The sequence below is a fragment of the Gossypium raimondii genome, chromosome 10 (genome assembly GCF_025698545.1).
Source record: "Gossypium raimondii isolate GPD5lz chromosome 10, ASM2569854v1, whole genome shotgun sequence".
Taxonomy (NCBI): Eukaryota; Viridiplantae; Streptophyta; class Magnoliopsida; order Malvales; family Malvaceae; genus Gossypium; species Gossypium raimondii.
In genome coordinates, this window is record NC_068574.1 from 2,345,119 (window position 1) to 2,367,967 (window position 22,849).

General features: G+C 34.6%; 2 protein-coding genes and 1 long non-coding RNA gene across 7 annotated transcripts; 1 reads left to right on the forward strand and 2 right to left on the reverse strand.

The window, feature by feature from the left end:
- Position 1: 1 nt before the first annotated feature.
- Positions 2-15,475, reverse strand: LOC105776369 (glutamate receptor 2.7). Of its 5 annotated transcripts, none has more exons than XM_052622054.1 (5): positions 14,536-15,475; positions 13,193-14,448; positions 1,202-1,508; positions 721-1,118; positions 2-634 (listed from the first exon to the last, which is right to left on the reverse strand). In XM_052622054.1, exons 1-5 carry the CDS (start codon positions 14,783-14,785, stop codon positions 113-115), a joined length of 2,733 nt encoding a protein of 910 aa, XP_052478014.1. In that variant the 5' UTR covers positions 14,786-15,475; the 3' UTR covers positions 2-112. The 5 variants fall into 5 exon arrangements, with proteins under 5 accessions (XP_052478014.1, XP_052478013.1, XP_052478015.1 ...); XM_052622053.1 differs by lacking the exons at positions 721-1,118; positions 1,202-1,508 and adding exons at positions 11,948-12,345; positions 12,429-12,735 and having other exon boundaries at positions 14,536-15,465; XM_052622055.1 differs by lacking the exons at positions 2-634; positions 721-1,118; positions 1,202-1,508 and adding exons at positions 11,014-11,860; positions 11,948-12,303; positions 12,429-12,735 and having other exon boundaries at positions 14,536-15,462.
- LOC105776368 (glutamate receptor 2.9) lies at positions 4,711-7,976 on the reverse strand. Its single transcript, XM_012598979.2, has 5 exons — positions 7,668-7,976; positions 6,279-7,570; positions 5,885-6,191; positions 5,411-5,808; positions 4,711-5,337 (listed from the first exon to the last, which is right to left on the reverse strand). Exons 1-5 carry the CDS (start codon positions 7,963-7,965, stop codon positions 4,849-4,851), a joined length of 2,784 nt encoding a protein of 927 aa, XP_012454433.2. The 5' UTR covers positions 7,966-7,976; the 3' UTR covers positions 4,711-4,848.
- LOC105776374 (uncharacterized) lies at positions 9,363-10,099 on the forward strand. The gene is made up of 3 exons (XR_001127973.2): positions 9,363-9,495; positions 9,592-9,736; positions 9,867-10,099. It is a non-coding gene; the product is annotated as an uncharacterized LOC105776374 (long non-coding RNA).
- Positions 15,476-22,849: the final 7,374 nt, after the last annotated feature.

A 22,849-nucleotide genomic window follows, 5' to 3' on the forward strand; every position in this document is an offset into this window, starting at 1 on the left:
ATTACGAGCAAAATAATTCGATTTTTCTCCACAAGACCCATGTAAGAAGGGTGGCTAATGTAATTTACACTACAGCTGGATATCATTTAACCGAGATTAATCTTTTGTTTTGTCAATTGTGAACCTGCAACTGTATTCCAATCTCAGTTTCTGCTTGTGATTTAACCTCAAGATTCTCCATACTTATATGAGATGAACTCCGATCATAATCCCATGTCGGTGAGCTCCATTCATAGATATCTGGTGCTCGGGGTGCTGCCGAAACTTCCCCTTGAACACAAACTTTTCCGTTATAAATGTATTTAGCAACTCTCATTGCCTTGATCAAAACACCTTCATCAACTAGAGACAAGTTGCCAGCATTATTCTCCAGTTCGTGGTGCCAATATCGCTTTAGCGAGTAAGCGAGGAAGAGCAGCAAACAAACAGTAGATGTGGCCCCGGATATAAGGAAAAGACCCAAGAAGCTATTGATGCTCAAGCTATTGGTATTTCTTTCCTCGGTTACATTGGCTGAACACTCCGTTGAAGGAGCAAACCATTTTTGTTCCAATGACATTAGAGTCCCATCTTCAGATAACTTTAAAATGGCTCTTGAAAAATCTCTGGCTATTGGAGAACCTTTCTGAAATATCTGCATATATATAAAGAGTTCATTACATTTATTTCTATAAAATTTTGCAGCAAAGATTCACCAAGTTAGCAATATCATATACTTACAAAGCCTAATCCACCAAATATGTAAGTAGGTGCGGTAGTGGTAAATTTCTTGCAGTAACGGTTAAGGAAAACTTTCCCATACGGCAGTTCAAGAAATGCAGCAGCTATATGGTTGCTCTTGAATTCCCCTTCATAATTGTATTCACTGCTAACGTTTTCGATATTGTAACTTTTAAACTTGAGGACGTCTTCCAAGTAGGTTCTTACGAACGAATCACCATCACACCCGATTTTCACGTTGGACCGCTTCAGAGATCCAATATCCGTAACATTCGGTTCTAATTGTTGCACGGTGAGCATTGAAGTTAGACTAGCAGTGTAACTAGAGGTTAAGATCAACGCAACGAATAGCCATACTACAACCACAACTCTAGTTAGGTTACTGTAAATTTTCTCACCTGCAGAAGGAAAATATGAACTGTTTTAGCCTCGGCTAAATTTTCATGCATAAAGAACTACAGATTTTTGCAGTGAAACTTACTGTGAGCAAAGAAAATGGAGGAGAAAGTGAACCAAAGTGCAGTGCCAATCTGATTGTTCCATGGACCTCTGAAGTTAGGATTGGACTGGTGTTCTAAGAACCATACTATGAACATTGTGTAGATTAAGAGGGAACCGGTGACCAACCACATTTTGGCGGTGAAAGGCTTGAGGAACATCCATTCCGAGCTCTCAGGCTTCACTGGAACTATCATGGATAACCCTGTTGCTGCATATGGCTGAGTGAAGTCCACGAAAGTTGTTCTATTAGCTAGTATAGTTATGTCACCTACAGCTGCATCATAAGTCTTCAGTTGATTTTGGTACACACATACAAAAAAAAAAAAAAAAGAAGAATCTTATTAGAGACAAAACAAGCATCTAAATCAGGTAGGTGAGTGTCATAGTTTCTTTTCACATCATTGCCTAAATATATACTCAAAGTTTGACAAGATTATAAGAGCTTTCAGGAAAATCAAATCAAGGTAATTAAAGTAAGAATAAGAAGTTTCAGGGCTATTGCCTTGTTGTTTTACTTTGTTGGATTGCTTTCACTGTAACTTGTAAGAAACTCTTTTTTATTTGTTTAATAATGATAAATAAATGATTCATTACACTTGAAATTATGGTTAAATTATATGAATATTTTCTATCATAATCACAAAAATTGAGATTATTAACAAAAAAAATATTGAAAAAAAATGGACTAAGAGACAAAGGGTATTTTACCTTGTTGTAGACTTTGTGAACAAGTTCATCATATGTGCCATTGTGGGGATCAAATTGATAAATTAAATCATAATCGAGAACAGTTAGAACTTCATAGAAAAGTTCAATGCAGAAACCATCATATTTCTTTTGGCCTGGATGTTTACCATCGTCAACCTTTACAAATTTCTCAAATGCGGTTCTTGCTGGAACTCCAATTATCATTGGTTTCTTATTTGTTGGCATTTCCCATCCTTTAGGAACTAGCTTTGAATCATCTGGCCAAATGACTGTACCAGTAAAATCTGCAGATTTATTACCAACATAACCAATGTTCTTTGAGAATCCAATCCCTGGTAACCAGAAATCCAACTCGTTATAACTTTTTCCAATCACGTTTACAATCCTTAGTATAGGATCATGTGATAATTTGCCTTGTTGAAAGTGAATTTCGCCGCTTAAACCTGTGAAATTGCTTGAAAGTATGTTTTTCAACAACGAATCTGGACTGTTTTCATCACTGTCCATGGCCTGCTTGATGATTCTGATGCTGTCGTATGCTCGTAAGGCGTTAATGCTCGGTTGAAAGTTATCTTCTTCCGGGTTATCGTCTCGGAAAGTTCTTCGAAACTGGGGATAAAACGTTTTGTAAAGATTAGTACCCTCGTCATAGTAGGTCTTGATTCCTAAAATGCCTTGCATGGAAGAAATCACAGAACTGTTAAAAGAATCGAAGTAACTCGAGATGGTATCCGTAATGATCCAAGCTGAGTCTCTTCCAACAAGTCCAATGTCCTTTGCTTTCTCAAACAAATGGATTGTCATCGGTAATGACGATTGAAGAACAATGTAAACCCGAGATTGAACGTTGAATAATTTTATCAACTCATCTTGCACAACTTTATTTGGATTAGAAACAGAAGAAAGTGGAGGAAGAACCAATCGATATTCAATCTCGGAACCAACATCGCGTAGAGCCTCCGATAAAAGAGCTAACTTCCCAGAATCACCACCAAAGGCATCATCTTCATAAATTACAACAACCCTTTTCCAGTTAAATGAACTGATAGTAGCTGCAATGCATTTCATTTGTTCGGAGTCACCATTAGCCATTGCTACCAAGAAAGGCCAACGAGTGGGTGTTATTATAGCTGGTGCTGCAAATGAAAGAACCGGAACTCGAGCTCGGCTTCCTATATCAGCAACCAAAGCTGCTTCTTCCCATGTTTCCAACCCAATGATTGCTTTAACTTCTTGTTCTTCAATCAATTTCTTAGCTGTAATCAGATTAACCATTAGTAAATGTTAAATAAACCTCGTTGACATACTAATTAAGGGATCACTAAAAAGAATGAATCACTAACCAGCAGTAGCTGCAAGTAAGGGATCTCTTCTAGAATTCTGAATATAAAGGGAGAGCTTATGGTTGTTTGAAACGTTGTTATTGAAACTCTGAACTGCTATTTCCAAAGCTGTTTTCTCTTCTTTTCCGATTCGAGAATCGACGTCGATGATGGCACCGATGTTAGTCACCTTGTTATCGGTCTCGTCACCATATGAAGAAACGAGAAAGAGAGATATGAACACAAAAGTGATACAAGGTCGTTGCATGTTGTTAGGGAACTCGTAAAATAATTGCATATATGATACATATAGGAACTCAAAGCGTTTAAATAATAATGAAAAAAGATTCGTTTAAAAGCCGTCACTATGGAAATTTATGCCCCGGAACTTTTGGTCTATATGTTGGACTTGGTCTGCCATGAAAAAAGTCAGCTATGTTTACTTCGTTAAATGATAGAGAATCTTCATGAAACGCCCCCCTTTTCTTTTTCTGGTTTTCCTGCAAATTGTGGAAAGTTAGAGATTTGACCCATGAAAACTAGGACCAAAATCATTTCTGGAAAAAAAAAATTAACGGATAATGATAAATTTAAATCTAAATCTAAATCTTTGTATCTTTTATTTTATTTATTTGATTCTTATTTCTTTTTAACTAAATTTGATTTTTAACTTTTTAAAAAATGTAAAATTATCTTTTAACGGAAATACAACTAAAATAATCATCTTTTAAAGGAAAAATGCTCAAATTAGGGCTTAACAATTTAGATATTGCTCACATTTCAAAATGGTCAAATGAGACCCTAACCTTTATGAAAGTTTTCAATAGGGATTTTTCATGTACTTCAATCCAATTTGTAGGAAAAATTAAGTAAATATTGATGTGTTTAGAATAAAACATGTAACACCTGCATTAAATATTGCTTGAAAAGAAAAGAAAAGAAAAGAAAAGAAAAGAAAGTAGTTAGAACATAACTTGGAACTTGATATACGGCATTTGAGAATCTCTTATTTAAGCAGTTTTGAAAATGTTAGGCCCTTATTTGATCATTTTGAAAGGTTTGACTTTCATTTAAGCACTTTTGTACAAGTTATGCCATTACATGACCATTTTAAAAAGTTTGATCATTATATGAGCAACCCTTAAAAGGTTGGGCCAATTTAAGCATTTAACAACTTTTTAATGATGTTGGCGTGGCAACTAGCATAGTAATCCATGTTTACTCTATGTTAATATGGCACTATTTATCTTATGTCACGTCAATAAATAATTATAAAATTATAAAAATATTTAAAAATAAGAAGTTATAAAAAAATTAAAGGTTTTAATTAGTAGTTCCCTTAAAAAATAATAATGTAACTCATTTTTGGAAGGTTGATTGTCAAATTTAGCTCTTTTTAAAAGGTTTAGAGTTAAATTTAGCTAAAAAATAAAATAAAGGTTAAACTAACAAAAAGATGTAAAGGTTAAGTACTAAACATATATCATTATGCTAAAAATAAACTTATTGATTTATATTAGAAGAATAAAACAAATGAAATTATGTTACAGGTAACAGTATACAGTTGCAAGAGCCTTCATTGCTCTTCTTCGGTCTTTTAACCTCCTGGAATGTACAGCATTTCAACATCAGCAGCTTCGGAGGAGGCGGCTTCATGATTCTCGGCTGCATCGGGACTCGAATATTTCCATCTCGGAGATCCTCGTCCAACAATTTCCGGCAGTTGAGGCCGAGTTTGGTCTATAGCAAAATTAATTTGTTGTCCTTGGTATATAAATCTAGCAAGCCTAATTGCCTTACTCCAGATACTATTATTTCTTGGACTAGTATTGCTTCCATATTGGTCTTTTATTATCTTGATGATGAATAAGAAGAAACAAATGGTAGATGTTGCACCAGAGATTATATAGAGACCCCAGAAGCTATGAAGCCTCAGTCTTTCGGTTCGATTGTCGGTCACACTGGTTGAACACTCGGGTGAGGGTGCAAACCACTTCTCTTCAAGATCTTTCAGCGCTCCGTTTTCCGATAGAGTTAGGATAGCTTTTGAGAAGTCCATGGCGATTGGAGAGCCTTTATGGAACATCTGCATAGGTAAGATTTTGTTTAAGTCCATGGTGCTGAAATGGATAGAAACAAGTTTGGAAAATACTACTTACAAATCCCAATCCTCCAAATCTGTAGGTTGGTGTGGTGGCTGAAAATTTCTTACAGTAATTGTTGATGAAGACCTTTTCGTATGGAAGTTCGAGAAATGCAGCAGCGATGTGCTTCTTTTCGAATTCTCCTATATAGTTGTCTTGGCTGTTGATTGTCTTGATGTTCTCCGATTTAAACTGAAGCACATCGACTAGATAGTTTCTTACGAACGAATCTCCGTCGCAACCTACTTTCAAGTTGTTCCTCTTCAGAAATTCGATGTCTGTCACATTCACTTTCAGTTTATTAACTGTCAACATCGAGGAAAGACTAGCCGTGTAACTCGAGGTTAGGACAAGTGAAACAAAGAGCCAAACAATAACCACAACTCTGGTGAAGTTGTTTTGTACATTCTCCCCTGCAAAAAAATGAGCATTACTTGTATTGTGAGTATGCTTGAATGTTTTCAATCGCATGCAGTTTCTGGTACTTACTATGCGCGAAGAAGAGAGAAGAGCAAGTGAACCACATCGCGGTTCCGATTTGAGTCTTCCATGTGCCTTCAAATTCAGGATTGGACTGATGTTCCAGGAACCAAACTATGAACATTGTGTAGATCAACATGGCACCAGTAGCCATCCACATCTCCCATGTAAAAGGCTTCATGAACATCCATGCTGATTCTTCGGATTTTGCTGGTACGATCATGGACAACCCCGATTCTGCATATGGCTGAGTAAACTCCACAAGTTCTGCTCTGTTGGCTAGTATCGTTATATCCCCAACAACAGCATCGAAAGTCTTCCATGTGAAGCATTTGTTAGACAAGATAATGATAAACATTTAACAAGGACTTGGAAATTAGTTGAAAGAGTTCCCATTCATTACCTTGTTATGCACGCAACGGACCAAATCATCGTAAGTGCTGAAATGCGGTACAAATTTGTAAGGCAGGTCATAACCGAGAACCTCTCGTGCCATTTTGAAAAGATCAATGCAATAACCTTCAGGTTCCTCATTTTGATTACTTTCATTTTTAACTTTCACAAATTTCTCAAAAGAGGTTCTACCAGGAACTCCGATAATCAATGGCCTTGCATCCGTAGGCATCGCCCATCCTTTCGGGTTTCGGACTTGGTTCAAGTCAGCAGGCCAGGTGACTTGACCATACAATCCTTGAGCTGTATTACCATCATGTTCAGTTTCTTCATTAACAAGGCTCCTTGAGAATCCAAAGCTTGGCAACCAAAAGTCAAGCTCTTTATATTTCTTGCCAACCACGTTTACTATTCTCAATGTAGGATTGTGTGACAACATGCCCCTTTCAAATTGGATTTCTCCACTTAAACCAGTGAAATTGCTTGACAGGATTTTTTCAGACAATTGTTTTGAACTGATATTAGTGTTGATCATTCCTTCCATAGCCTCGGTGATGATTTGGATTGCATCGTATGCTTTTAAAGCATAAATTCCGGGTTCAAAGTTGTCTTCGTCCTCGTACTTTTTTCGGAAAACTTGCTTGAACTGCCCATAAAAGCTTTCGTACTCGCTACTATTCTCGGTATAATAGGTCTTGATTCCTAAAACACCTGCCATGGATGAAATTATGGAGGTGTTGAAAGAGTCAAGGTAAGTTGTGATTTTATCTGTGATTATCCAAGCTGAATCTCTTCCCATAAACCCCATGTTCTTAGCTTCTTCAAACAAATGAATGGTCATAACTGATGATGCTTTAAGCACAACAAAAACCCGAGATTCAAGGCTAAGAAGCTTCATTAGCTCCTCCTGCATAACTTCTTTGGTATTAGACAGAGATGAAATTGGTGGAAGAACCAAGGTATGTTCGATTTCGGAACCAATATCTTGTAAAGCTTCGATTAGAACAGCTAATTTCCCAGAATCACCACCATATGTTTCATCTTCATAAATGGCGATGACCTTTTTCCATCCATATGAACGAATGATAGCTGCAATGCATGTCATTTCTTCAGAGTCATTGTTAGCCATTTGTGCCAAGAAAGGCCAACGGAGAGCCGACAATGGCAACGTTATAGAAGGTGCTGTAAACGAGAGAACTGGAACTCGAGCTCGTGTCCCGATTTCAGCAACCGGAGCCGCTAATTCCCATGTTTCCAAGCCGATAATGACCGTCACGTTGTTCTCTTTAATCAGCTTTTCGGCTGCAACAGAATTAATTCCTTGTTACCATAACTTAAAAAACAAGCAATCAATGAATCAATACTATGAACAAATCTGGTACATGAAATTACTACAAACCTGCAGCAGCAGCTAGCATGGGGTCTTTTCCATGGCTCTGAACATAGAGGGATAGCCCGTGATTGTTCAACTTATTGTTGAAGCTTTGAACGGCGATTTCCATGGCGGTTATCTCTTCCTTCCCAGTACGGGACGTAACATCGATTACGGCACCAATGTTTGTAACTTTATGATCATCCTCCTTAGCTTGAACTCCTTTAGAGATGATATTGATGCATGAAAATAAGATCAGTACCAGGATGACGAGCTGACGTATTAAAACTGTATCAATGTTAGCCATTGTATGAAGTCTTTGCATACTGTTTTGGAACATATTACAAAATATCTTGAATCATGATAAAACCAAACTATGCTTTTAAGTTGTTTTATGCTGAATAAAATTTGTGGCTATAGTTTTATTAAGCAATTAAGACATGTTACGGAAACCCAAATATCTGGTCCAACTAATGTAATGAAATGTCTTAAAGTTGATCTTCTCAAAGGAAAAAAGTCAACTGCATTTACCTTGCAACTCAAGTTATCTTGAATCTAGATTGTAGGAGTTGACGTGGCTTGGTTTTGATTCAGTATTTCAAGAAGCAAGAATATTCTGACCAAACAGGATACTTACTAGGATTAAACTTGGAAGCGTGTTGGTAGGGGTGATAAAATAACCTAAACCATTTAAGTTTTTTTAGGGTTAGGGCCGTTGAGTTTTCCATTAAAGTTTTTTGTTTTGTACAGTGACATCGGTTTTTTCCAAAAGAAAATGATCAAAATATATATATTTTAATTTATAATTAATTTTATATTTTTTAATTAAAACTTCTTGAATTTTTATATATTTTAGTTGGATAATTTTGTATGTTATGTAATTCATTTAATTTTGTAAAAATTAATATAATATAAAGTTTATTAAATATTTTGTATAATATGTATTTCATCGGGCACTTGGGCTTAGATTTGTTCATGGGTTGGGTCACTCAACCCGACCTAAAGGCCTATTTGAAAAGTGAGAGGGTTTGGGTAAAAATATGAGTTCAAAAAAATAAGGCCCATTTAGAAAACAAGTCGAGCCTCGAGTAAGATTTTTTTGGCCCTAGTCAGGCCTGACCCAAAAATTCAAAAAAAGATGATATTTTTTCACTATTTTGCTATCATTTCATTATTATGTTACTATTATGTTGTTGTTATTGTATAACTCTTATTTTATTGTTAATTTTGTTACTATTTTAAGGTATTTGCTTGTTAAGTTGCACCTATCTTAGTGCTATTTAAGTATATATATATTTAAATTTATTTTCAATTTGTTGGGAATTATTTATATTAATGTTTTTAGTATTTTTTATATATATTTTAAAAAAATATATAAAACTTTAATATAAATAGGGCGGAATCGAGTTTTAACATTTTTATCCAAACTGAACTCAAGTAAAATTTTAAGCCCACTTTTTAGGTCAGACTTGGCAAATAAGTCTAAAATTTTAGTTGTACTAACCTGACCGATTGACACTTTTACTTGGGCTTATTGATTAAAGATTTGACTTTTAGGCTGAATTTATCTAAATTTATATAAAAATTTAATTTGTTTTTGATAGATTTGTAACAAATGCCCAATGATTGTTGGGCTTGGAAACCCTAAACCGAAGCGAGAGCAAAGCTTAATAAAAAGCCCGTTTAGTTACATTACTGAATTTCGATTCAATTTCCCTCGAATCGGGAAAAGTAAAACTGAGCTTAAAATTATGGCGCAGTTCTGAAAACCGGGAACCGAGAAGCCCCGCCTCGTCGAGGACAAGGATGGCGGTGTTATTTTCTTGTCATCTTCTTACTCTTCATCTTCTTCTGGGTATTTTTTCTCTCACTATTTTTTATTTAATTTTTGTTCTTTGATTGTTCTTCTTTTGTCTTTTCTCTTCCTTATTTGTTTTTCCTTATTTTACAGATATGGGTACGTGAGCATTGAGAAGCAAAGACAGAGGCTTCCAGTTTATAAGTATAGAACTGCTATTCTTTATTTAGTGGAGTCTCACGCTACTACCATTGTTGTTGGTGAAACGGGTAGTGGTAAAACCGCTCAAATTCCACAGGTTTTCTCTCCTTTTTCTTTATTTAAAAGTAAAATCTTGAACTGTTTACTTGCCTCCCTCTTTGTGATTTGAAGTTCATTCTGAATCTTTTGTTGCTAGGAGTCTTGACTATAATATGCTTGAATTGCAGTTTTTAAAAGAAGCTGGTTGGGCTGATGGTGGGCGTGTTATAGCTTGCACGCAACCAAGACGACAAGCTGTGCAGGAAGCTTTGAACTCCTATTCGTCTGCATTTTCATCTTTTTCAAGTGAATGTAAATGTAACATTCATTTCTAATCAGATGTGTGAGTCCATGCCATAGCATATAATATTCGTTGTCCGAGTAACTAACATAAAAAATTATTCATTTTATATTTAATTTATGAGCAAACATGCATATAATATAATATACAATATTTCAGTTCATACCAGTTTACGAAAATTATATTGCTAACATGAGATTGAATTAAGATCAAATTGTAATGATTTTAAAATATGAAGTTGACATTGTGACTTTAAGAGCTTCTCGTCGTGGTGCAACTTATTGACTAAATTTCGTCGTGACGATAAAAGTCTAACATCAAGACGTAACCGTCTGTTTCTAAATGGTATAATTTGACGCCTAACAAACTTCACATATAAAACCATTCCAAATCAACTATTTCCCATTTCAGCCAAATATACAAGATTCAAAGGCTTAATTCCATACACTACTACCTTAATCACTAATGTACTAATACGATACAATGATTCCATCAATACCATATAACTTGTAAACTAAAATCATAGTATAAGCCACTCAAGCATTTGGTATGAATATACATCTTAAATTTGACCGTGACCATTTCCATGTTATGCATTCCAAATTTTAGCATACTCAATTTCATAATTCAACTATGTGACTAATTTCAAAAACATTAATTCTAACTTTATGATTAAACATAATCACTTATCGTGTTATAAATCGACTCAATTTAAGTACATGTCATATATTTATATTTAACAAAAAAATTATACAAATTTTGTTGAGTCGAGGATTGCTTCCTTTACGCTAAAGTTACTTTTCATAATCTTGAAGTCCACCTGTACTTGCACACAGAGAAAACAAGCCGTACACTCAATGATAACGCTCAATAATATTTTCATAATTCAAATCATTATAATACAAGTTTAAACCAATTGCATTCATTCAATTCATAGCCCATCTTTATACAATTTCATGCCCAACAACTTTCAATACAATATAAACATGCACATAATTATTTTAAAAAATTAATTCACTATGTATGCATACCAACTTGTCATTTACCATTCAATTCACATACTACCAAATCAATTCGCTATGTATTCATCTATACTTAGATTTTGCTAATATTTTATGTCTGTCTGTATGTCTAGATGTACACGTGTTATGGGAATTCCATTACAAGTATATTTTGATACGTTGCACTACAGTGGATTTTTGACCTGTTATTAGTTGTCACTCTGTTTACATATGTGTTTCAGGAAAATTACAAGCAAAATATTTCGATTTTTCTCCACAAGATCCATATAAGAAGGCTGGCTAATATAATTTACACTACAGCTGGATTTCATCTAACCGAGATTAATCTTTTGTTTTGTCAATTGTGAGCCTGCAACTGTATTCCAATCTCAGATTCTGTTTGTGATTTAACCTCATGATTCTCCATGCTTATATGAGATGAACTCCGATCATAATCCCATGTCTGTGAGCTCCATTTATAGATAACTGGTACTCGGGGTGCTGCCGAAACTTCCCCTCGAACACAAACTTTCCCCTTATAAATGCATTTAGCAACTCTCATTGCCTTGTTCCAAACACTCTCATCAACTAGAGACAAGGTACCAGCATTATTCTCCTCCTCATGGTGCCAATATCGCTTTAGCGAGTAAGCGAGGAAGAGCAGCAAACAAACAGTAGATGTGGCCACGGATATAAGGAAAAGACCCCAGAAGCTATGGATGCTCAAGCTATTGGTTTTACTTTCCTCGGTTACGTCGGCCGAACACTCCGGTGAAGGAGCAAACCATTTTTGTTCCAATGATATTAGAGTCCCATCTTCAGATAACTTTAAAATGGCTCTTGAAAAATCTCTGGCTATTGGAGAACCTTTCTGAAATATCTGCATATATATAAAGAGTTGCATTACATTTATTTCTATAAATTTTTGCAGCAAAGATTCACCAAGTTAGCAATATCATATACTCACAAAGCCTAATCCACCGAATGTGTATGTAGGTGCGGTAGTGGTAAATTTCTTGCAGTAATGGTTAAGGAAAACTTTCCCATACGGCACTTCAAGAAATGCAGCAGCTATATGGTTGCTCTTGAATTCCCCTTCATAATTGTATTCACTGCTAACGTTTTCGATATTGTAACTTTTAAACTTGAGGACATCTTCCAAGTAGGTTCTTACGAACGAATCACCATCACACCCGATTTTCACGTTGGACCGCTTTAGCCATTCAATATCCGTAACAGTCGGTTCTAATCGTTGCACGGTGAGCATTGAAGTTAGACTAGCAGTGTAACTAGAGGTTAAGATCAACGCAACGAATAGCCATACTACAACCACAACTCTAGTTAGGTTACTGTAAATTTTCTCCCCTGAAGAAGGAAAATATGAACTGTTTTAGCCTCGGCTAAATTTTCATACGTAAAGAAGTATACATTTTTGCAGTGGAACTTACTGTGAGCAAAGAAAATGGAGGAGAAAGTGAACCAAAATACAGTGCCAATCTGATTGTTCCATGGACCTCTAAAGTCAGGATTGGACTGGTGTTCTAAGAACCATACTATGAACATTGTGTAGATTAAGATGGAACCGGTGACAAACCACATTTTGGTGGTGAAAGGCTTGAGGAACATCCATGCCGAGCTCTCCGGCTTCACCGGAACTATCATGGATAACCCTGATGCTGCATATGGCTGAGTAAATTCCACTAAAGTTGTTCTATTAGCTAGTATAGTTATGTCACCTACAGCTGCATCATAAGTCTTCCATTGATTTTGGTATACACACATACAAAAAAAAAAAAAATTAATAGAGACAAAACAAGCATCTAAATCAAGTAGGTGAGTGTCATAGTTTCTTTTTCACATCATTGTCTAAATATCAACTAAAAGTTTGACAAGTTATCTACGAAATTCCTGGAAATATAATGGAATTATATAAAATTTCAGGAAAAACAAATCAAGGTAATTAAAATAAGAACAAGAAGTTTCAGGGCTATTGCCTTGTTGTTTTACTTTGTTGGCCTTGTTAAAAGGTTGCTTTCACTGTAGCTTGTAAGAAACTCTCATTTTTTTGTTTAATAATGATAAATAAATGGTTCATTACACTTGAAATTATGGTTAAATTATATGAATATTTTCTGTCATAATCACAAAAATTGAGATTATTAACAAAAAAAATATTGAAAAAAAATGGACCAAGAGACAAAGGGCATTTTACCTTGTTGTAGACTTTGTGAACAAGTTCATCATATGTGCCATTGTGGGGATCAAATTGATAAATTAAATCATAATCGAGAACAGTTAGAACTTCATAGAAAAGTTCAATGCAGAAACCATCATATTTCTTTTGGCCTGGATGTTTACCATCGTCAACCTTTACAAATTTCTCAAATGCGGTTCTTGCTGGAACTCCAATTATCATTGGTTTCTTATTTGTTGGCATTGCCCATCCTTTAGGAACTAGCTTTGAACCATCTGGCCAAATGACTGTACCAGTAAAATCTGCAGATTTATTACCAACATAACCAATGTTCTTTGAGAATCCAATCCCTGGTAACCAGAAATCCAACTCATTATAACTTTTTCCAATCAAGTTTACAATCCTTAGTATAGGATCATGTGATAATTTGCCTTGTTGAAAGTGAATTTCGCCGCTTAAACCTGTGAAATTGCTTGAAAGTATGTTTTTCAACAACGAATCTGGACTGTTTTCATCACTGTCCATGGCCTGCTTGATGATTCTGATGCTGTCGTATGCTCGTAAGGCGTTAATGCTCGGTTGAAAGTTATCTTCTTCTGGGTTTTCGTCTCGGAAAGTTCTTCGAAACTGGGGATAAAACGTTTTGTAAAGATTAGTACCCTCGTCATGGTAGGTCTTGATTCCTAAAATGCCTTGCATGGAAGAAATCACAGAACTGTTAAAAGAATCGAAGTAATTCGAGATGGTATCCGTAATGATCCAAGCTGAGTCTCTTCCAACAAGTCCAATCTCCTTAGCTTTTTCAAACAAATGGATTGTCATCGGTAATGACGATTGAAGAACAATGTAAACCCGAGATTGAACGTTAAATAATTTTATCAACTCATCTTGCACAACTTCGTTTGGATTAGAAACAGAAGAAAACGGAGGAAGAACCAATCGATATTCAATCTCGGAACCAACATCGCGTAGAGCCTCCGATAAAAGAGCTAACTTCCCAGAATCACCACCAAAGGCATCATCTTCATAAATTACAACAACCCTTTTCCAGTTACATGAACTAATAGTAGCTGCTATGCATTTCATTTGTTCGAAGTCACCATTAGCCATTGTTACCAAGAAAGGCCAACGAGAGGGTGTTATTAGAGCTGGTGCTGCAAATGAAAGAACCGGAACTCGAGCACGGCTTCCTATATCAGCAACCAAAGCTGCTTCTTCCCATGTTTCCAACCCAATGATTGCTATAACTTCTTGTTCTTCAATCAATTTCTTAGCTGTAATCAGATTAACCATTAGTAAATGTTAAATAAACCTCGTTGACATACTAATTAAGGGATCACTAAAAAGAATGAATCACTAACCAGCAGTAGCTGCAAGTAAGGGATCTCTTCTAGAATTCTGAATATAAAGGGAGAGATTATGGTTGTTTGAAACATCGTTATTGAAACTTTGAACTGCAATTTCCAAAGCTGTTTTCTCTTCTTTTCCGATTCGAGAATCGACGTCGATGATGGCACCGATGTTAGTCACCTTGTTACCGGTCTCTTCACCATATGAAGAGACGAGAAAGAGAGATATGAACACGAAAGTGATACGACAAGGTCGTTGCATGTTGTTAGGGAACTCATAAAATAATTGAAAATATGATACATAGAGGAACTCAAAGCATTTAAATACCAGTGAAAAAAAGATTTGTTTAAAAGCCGCAGCTATGGAAGTTTATGTCCTATAACTTTGGGTCTATATGTTGGACTTGGTCAGCCATGAAAATAGTTGACTATGTTTATTTCATTAAATCATTGAGAATCTTCATGAAACCCCCCCTTTTCCTTTTTCTGGTTTGCTGTTAATTGTGAAAAGTACGAGATTTTACCCATGAAAACTGATCATTTCTAAAACAAAAATAAATAATAATATTAACATCTTTTATTTATTTGTCTCTTATTTTTTATAGTAAAATTTGATTATTAATAGTTTAAAAAGTACTAACAGAAAATTAGGCTTTTAGCGGCGTTTTTAGTGACGTTTAAATAAAAAAAGCTGCAAATATATATCATTAGTGGCGCTAACAAAAAAATACCGCAATAGCGGCGTTTATGGGCAAGGCTTGAGGAACATCCATGCCGAGCTCTCAGGCTTCACTGGAACTATCATGGATAACCCTGTTTCTGCATATGGCTGAGTAAATTCCACTAAAGTTGTTCTATTAGCTAGTATAGTTATGTCACCTACAGCTGCATCATAAGTCTTCCGTTGATTTGGGTACACACATAAAAAAAAAAAAGAAGAATCTTATTAGAGACAAAACAAGCATCTAAATCATATAGGCGAGTGCCATAGTTTCTTTTTCACATTGTCTAAATATATACTCAAAGTTTGACAAGTTAGCTACGAAATTTCCTGGAAATATAATGGAATTATAAGAGATTTCAGGAAAAACAAATCAAGGTAATTAAAGTAAGAATAAGAAGTTTCAGGGCTATTGCCTTGTTTTACTTTGTTGGATTTCTTTCACTGTAACTTGTAAGAAACTCTTTTTTATTTGTTTAATAATGATAAATAAATAATTCATTACGCTTGAAATTATGGTTAAATTATATGAATATTTTCTATCATAGTCACAAAAATTGAGATTATTAACAAAAAAATATTGAAAAAAAAATGGACCAAGAGACAAGGGCATTTTACCTTGTTGTAGACTTTGTGAACAAGTTCATCATATGTGCCATTGTGGGGATCAAATTGATAAATTAAATCATAATCGAGAACAGTTAGAACTTCATAGAAAAGTTCAATGCAGAAACCATCATATTTCTTTTGGCCTGGATGTTTACCATCGTCAACTTTTACAAATTTCTCAAATGCGGTTCTTGCTGGACCTCCAATTATCATTGGTTTCTTATTTGTTGGCATTTCCATCCTTTAGGAACTAGCTTTGAATCATCTGGCCAAATGACTGTACCAGTAAAATCTGCAGATTTATTACCAACATAACCAATGTTCTTTGAGAATCCAAACCCTGGTAACCAGAAATCCAACTCATTATAACTTTTTCCAATCAAGTTTACAATCCTTAGTATAGGATCATGTGATAATTTGCCTTGTTGAAAGTGAATTTCGCCGCTTAAACCTGTGAAATTGCTTGAAAGTATGTTTTTCAACAACGAATCTGGACTGTTTTCATCACTGTCCATGGCCTGCTTGATGATTCCTGTAGAAAATTGATCAATATTTGGAGAAATAAAACAAAGAAATTGATAAATAATATAATGAAAAGAGAAATAATTTTTTATGGAAGAAAGAAAACACCCTTTCTAATAAATTTTTATTTCACTCACACTTAAAAATTCTTCATCACATACAACTCTTTATATAGGAGTTGTAAATGACTATTCATCTACATGAGGAGTCTACATGAGGAGTTGTGACTATTCATTTACATAACTTAAATGCTATAGGAGTACTTGTAACTATTCATGTGTATAGCTTTTTATCTTCAAGTCTCTTCACTCTTCATAACTTTTCATAATTTATTTGTGCAAGATTAATTTAATTATGTGCCAACAATGCCTCCCTTCAATTAAACTTGCTTCGAACTCCCAACCTTTCAACATTTTTCTTAAAGACTTGTCCACTTAGCGGTTTTGTGAAGATATCAGCCATCTGATCTTTTGTCTTGCAATATTCAACTTGAATATCACCATTATTCACTAGTTCCCTCAAGAAGTGATACCGAATGCAAATGTGTTTTGTCCTTCTATGAAGAACTGAATCTTTTGTGACCGAAATAGTAGAACTATTGTCACAAAACAAAATCGTTGACTTACTCTGCTTCTGCTTAAGACTTTCCAAAATTCCACGTAACCAAATCAATTGACGTCCTGCATAAGATGCAGCGATATATTCAGCTTCTGTAGTCGAAAGCGCCACAATTGATTGTTTCTTTGAGCTCCATGAAACTACACCACTACCAAGGTGAAAAACATAACCAGAAGTGCTTCTGCTATCATCAATGCTTCCTGCTAAATCACTATCCATATAACCAATGAGATCAACTAATGTATTAGCTTTATAGAAAATTCCATAATCAATGGTTCCCTTCACATATCTCAATATTCTCTTGGCAACCTCCCAGTGATTGGAGTAAGGTTTCTCCATGAATCTACTCACCAAGCTAACAACATACATGATGTCAGGCCTTGTCGAAGTCAGATACATCAACTTCCCAACCAAACTTTTGAATATGGTGGAATTGACAAGCTTTCCTTCACCCTTTTTAGATAACTTCAGACCTGTAATGCATGGAGTAGAGACTGGATTCGCATTTTTCATCATGAACTTTTTTAGAACTTCCTTTGCGTAGCTCTCTTGTGAAATAAAAATTCTTTTTTCGGATTGATGAACTTCAATGCCAAGAAAATGATGAAGTTCTCTCAAATTTGTTATCTTAAATTCTGCCATCATTGAGTGCTGAAATTCTTTCAACATTTTCACATCATTTCCTGTGAAAATAAGATCATCAACGTAGAGACTTACAAACATGAATCTTCTTTGAGAATTGCCTTTGATGTAGAGAGTATACTCATATGGAGATTTCTGGAATCCACATTGCAAAATCAGAATATGCCTTGCTTTATTGGTGCTCATAAAGGAGTTTCAAAGTTATGGCATGATAGATATGGACATTTGAACTATGGAAATTTGGTAAATGCTTTCAAGGAAGATGATGGTCAAAGGTTTACAAAAATCGATCGGCTTGATGATGTTTGTGAAGCATGTCAACTTGGAAAGCAACACAAAATTGCTTTTCCTTCTCAATCCTCGTGGAAAGCAAGAAGTCACAGGGTTACAGGGATGCCCCTCGGGCAGAAAAACACATTATGAATGCCAAGAAGTCACAGGGTTACACGAATGTCCCTCGCAAGTCATCCGTATCAGATGTAAAATCATCTCGGCGGCCTATTAGTTTCTTTGAAAGTGACAGAGAGGAGTCTAAGTATGAAACTGAAGGGGAAGAAGATGAGAGGTCTGCACACAATAGGATTGAGGACGAGGAGCTAGAATATGAAGAATCGGAGGAAGAGGAAGAGGAAGAGCGCTATGAAGAGGCAGATGCTAACGCTAACAGAGCTTCAAAGGAGGAAGAGGAAGCTGAGGAGCCTAGGCAAAAAGTGAAGGAGTCTGTTGGCAGCAGTAAGCGCAAGGGAATCGAGTCGAATGAGGACTCACCTCCTAGAAAAGCTCCCACACATCGTCACATGGCAGTTGTTTATGATAGTGATGAGGAATGAAACAAGATTACAGGGGAAATAATCGTATCCTCAAACAATGAACTATTGACACACAACTTTGGTGGCTGGAAAGGATGTTGGAGTTGAGCTTGCTGCTTACTTCACTGAGTTATATAACACTGCTGGAGACAACTTAAGGTTTAAATGTTAATTGTATTTTCACTCCCCTTTTCTGAAATTGTTATATATGACTTCCAAATTAAGTTGAGCTCAGAAAAGTAATTGCTTTAGAATTTGAGGAAAAGAATTGCAGGCAAGTTATTATTTTTCTATCCCATAATGTGAAAACTTGGTGTTATAGACTCTTTAAAAAAAATTTGTAGAAAATTGATCAATATTTAGAGAAATAAAACAAAAAAAATGATAAAGAATATAATGAAAAGAGAAATAATTTTGTATGGAAGAAAGAAAACACCCTTTTTAATAAATTTTTCATTTACATAACTTAAATACTATAGGAGTTGTAACTATTCATGTGTATAACTTTTTATCTTCAAGTCTCTCCACTCTTCATATTCAAGTCTCTTCACTCTTCATAACTTTTCATAATTTATTTGTGCAAGATTAATTTAATTATGTGCCAACAATTCCGATGCTGTCGTATGCTCGTAAGGCGTTAATGCTCGGTTGAAAGTTATCTTCTTCCGGGTTTTCGTCTCAAAAAGTTCTTCGAAACTGGGGATAAAACGTTTTTTGTAAAGATTAGTACCCTCGTCATAGTAGGTCTTGATTCCTAAAATGCTTTGCATGGAAGAAATCACCGAACTGTTAAAAGAATCGAAGTAATTCGAGATGGTATTCGTAATGATCCAAGCTGAGTCTCTTCCAGTAAGTCCAATCTCCTTAGCTTTTTCAAACAAATGGATTGTCATCGGTAATGACGATTGAAGAACAATGTAAACCCGAGATTGAACGTTGAATAATTTTATCAACTCATCTTGCACAACTTCGTTTGGATTAGAAACAGAAGAAAGTGGAGGAAGAACCAATCGATATTCAATCTCGGAACCAACATCGCGTAGAGCCTCCGATGAAAGAGCTAACTTCCCAGAATCACCACCAAAAGCATCATCTTCATAAATTACAACAACCCTTTTCCAGTTAAATGAACTAATAGTAGCTGCTATGCATTTCATTTGTTCGGAGTCACCATTAGCCATTGTTACCAAGAAAGGCCAACGAGAGGGTGTTATTAGAGCTGGTGCTGCAAATGAAAGAACCGGAACTCGAGCTCGGCTTCCTATATCAGCAACCAAAGCTGCTTCTTCCCATGTTTCCAACCCAATGATTGCTTTAACTTCTTGTTCTTCAATCAATCTCTTAGCTGTTTTTCACAAAGATATCATCTCCCACGCACAATTTATTTTCTTTCTCAGTCTTTTCTTTGCTTGAAACCCAAAATCCTATCCCTTTTCTTTCTCATACTTTTCTTTGCTTGAAACCCAAAATCCCATGTCCCTTTTCTTTCTCGGTCTTTTCGTTGCTTGAAAAAAATATTCATTCATTGTTCTTCTATTTTAGCTGCTCTTCACATTCAAAAAAATATCAGTAGTTTCTCAGTCTCAATCGACATTGTCTCAGGTAAGACAATCTGCTTCATTTCTTTCTTTCTTTTTAATTTTTTTATCACTTTTTAATTTTTGTATTTTTCTTTAATCTCTAGATCTGCTGTAATTTATTTTCTCTTTTCTTCTGAATTCTGAGTTATGCTTGTTGGGTGCTTAGAAAATTAGAGTTTTCATTGATGTTTTAGTTCCTCTAAATTTTTTAAATTTTTACCTACCAAAACTAGGATATGCTTTTAAGTTATTAGGGCCTCCCATGTATAAATATGTGCTTTACAATGATGTTTAGTCAATAAAATTTTCACAATATACTTTTATGAATCAAATAATATATACCTTAAGCAATCTTAGGTTTGGAAAAAACCAAATTTTGTCAAAGGAGATGGAAAAAACCAATTGTTTCAGCTTAGTCTTGCTTAGAAACCAGAACTAAAGATTTAAAACTAGACAGGCTCATGATGCACATTAACAAACTCAAAACCATCATCAACATCCACTAGCTTATGGTCCAACAAAAGCGTGGTCCCTTTGTGTTTGTGCAACTGATGTCACAATGGAGAAACTTTGTTTGTCTGAACGTGGGCATAGGTGAATTTCTTCACAAATATCCACATGTATTTGAGTTATTTGTACACCCCCTTAGGAGGAATTTATGCTACAAAATAACTCAGAGAATGCAAGATTTGATTGATTAATTTTTGATTAATTTTTAAAAAGTTTATTGGTAGGAATGAATTCTTGGGTAATTAGCAAAACAAATGCATACCTACCTTTCAGTCTTCAATTGTATTGATGCCTATTTATGCATGGTTTCTCTTATTTACTTTCTTGCTATGCCTATTTATGCATGGTTTCTTCGAATTTGGTTGCAAAGTCCTTATTTGAAAGAAAATTTGCTAGGAGGGAAGGGCGTCTGGCCCATGTAAGAACTTTTGTACCATAACGATTTTCTTACTGTTATTTTAGTAAAATATTTGAAATTCTGTGGTCTTATGGTACAGTTCTTATCATGATTGGTTATCTTTTATGTATTTATGGATTAATGTACAATCTTTTTTCTTCTCTTTAGGGACCTGGAGGAGGAGAGTAGTCAGTTGCAGCACAGCCTGCGGCAGGTATGCAACCAGCTGTGTGTAAGTACCACCTTCGAAATAGAATTTCTTTTGGTAAAGGGACCAATGTTTTTAAGTAATATGATTTCGTTCTCCTATTGTTTGAACTTTCAGGGGTTCCAAGAAGTCAAAGAAGTAAAAAAAAGATAAAAAAAGTAAGATTTCTTACTGAATATTACTGATCGAACGTGACTTTTAGATATTTAGTAATGTCTTAAGTAATTTTGTTGAGCCAATTTTGTGTTTTTTACATTTGGAGCTTCATAAAGTTGGCACAAGTGCTGACTGATTGTTGCTGGAGCTATTTGAATGTTGCACAATCTTCATTTCTTACTTCTAATGCTGCAATTGTTTCCATTAAATTTTGATTTTTTTTCTTTCTAATGCTTGTAGGAAAATATCAATTGTCTTCTTGGCACATAGAGACAAGTAATTTCTTCTTCTGCACTATTTTTTTTTGTTCAAAATAGTTGGTTAAAAGTTTCCTGACTTTGACATGTAATTTACCCTACTATCCTTTTATCCTAGCTACCATCTTCCTCTTGCTTTCCTGCTTGCTATCTTTTTTACACTATTTTCTTTTGGGAAAAAAGAAAGCAGGGCTTGGGTCTTGGGTTGTGTTATTATAAATGATGTAGACCGTAGGGATCTTGTCTGGTTCGATTTGGTCTTCAAACCCCAGTTTTAAGTGTTACTAATGCATCTTTGAGATAAATTTAAAAATTTCTTGTTTCCGGGTTCGAGTCTGATGAGATTGATAATTCAATATTTAGCGTCGTTCTAGGTTTGTGGTGTCTTAATTACTATGAGCAATATTGAATGTGATATTCCATTTTTCCATTTTGTTTTTGTTTTTATCTTGATAAATTTGTGGCACAAAGCAACATTTAGTCTTTTAACTTGATATTTTTTCAATCCATTAAATTTTTTTGTCTACATTAGATCCTAAACTTTTTGTTAAATAATGTAATATATATTTTATATAATTATTAAGAGATGTTCACGTGGCACTCTGAAATTGTTCAATATATAATTTTAAAAATCTAAAAAGAGATCTAATAAAAATAAAAATAATAAAAACTATAAAAGTTTTTTAAGAAAATTACTTGTTCGAAAAATGGAAAAAGTTGGCACATGATGACATTAAGCGAATGTTGTAACGTACAACTCAATTGTGAGTTGAAGTGAATGTTGTAATGTTAAGGTAAAAGTTAATTTGTTTATAATAAATTATTTTATTGATAAAATAGTACAAAATTAAATAATTGTGTTAATTAATTTTGACAATATTGGTGGGGCTTTTTTTTTGTTTAAAAGAGAATAATTTTTATTTTATTTTTAAATTAAATTAAATTCATGAGTCTTATTTTAAAATTTTGATAACCTGTCTCACTAAATTAATTAGTTGAAAATCAAAATAATCTTTTAATTATATATATAAATGTGTTAGATCAATTATTGATTTTGTTAATTTTTAAAATATATAATTTAATCTAAATTGTATGTGTAAAATAAAAGACTTAATTCCACTATGCATTCACCAATTTGCATAAAAATGGATTTAAATAAATTTAAATAACATGAATTAATATATATTAATGTCAATTTATCATATCATTTATTTATTACGTTTTTTTATTGAAACAGTGAATTGGATCCTACAAAAGAAGTATTCGATAGGCTCATTTGAATTGCCTAATCAAACAA

Coding starts and splice junctions, on each gene's coding strand:
- LOC105776368 (XM_012598979.2), bottom strand. CDS start 7,965: ATGCAAAGACTTCATACAATGGCTAACATTGATACAGTTTTAATACGT. Junction 7,571..7,667: donor CATGCTAGCTGCTGCTGCAG/GTTTGTAGTAAT, acceptor ATTCTGTTGCAG/CCGAAAAGCTGATTAAAGAG. Junction 5,338..5,410: donor GATTTGGAGGATTGGGATTT/GTAAGTAGTATT, acceptor TTACCTATGCAG/ATGTTCCATAAAGGCTCTCC.
- LOC105776369 (XM_052622054.1), bottom strand. CDS start 14,785: ATGCAACGACCTTGTCGTATCACTTTCGTGTTCATATCTCTCTTTCTC. Junction 1,509..13,192: donor TTCACAAAGTCTACAACAAG/GTAAAATGCCCT, acceptor AATCAACTGAAG/ACTTATGATGCAGCTGTAGG. Junction 1,119..1,201: donor CTCCATTTTCTTTGCTCACA/GTAAGTTTCACT, acceptor TTCCTTCTGCAG/GTGAGAAAATTTACAGTAAC.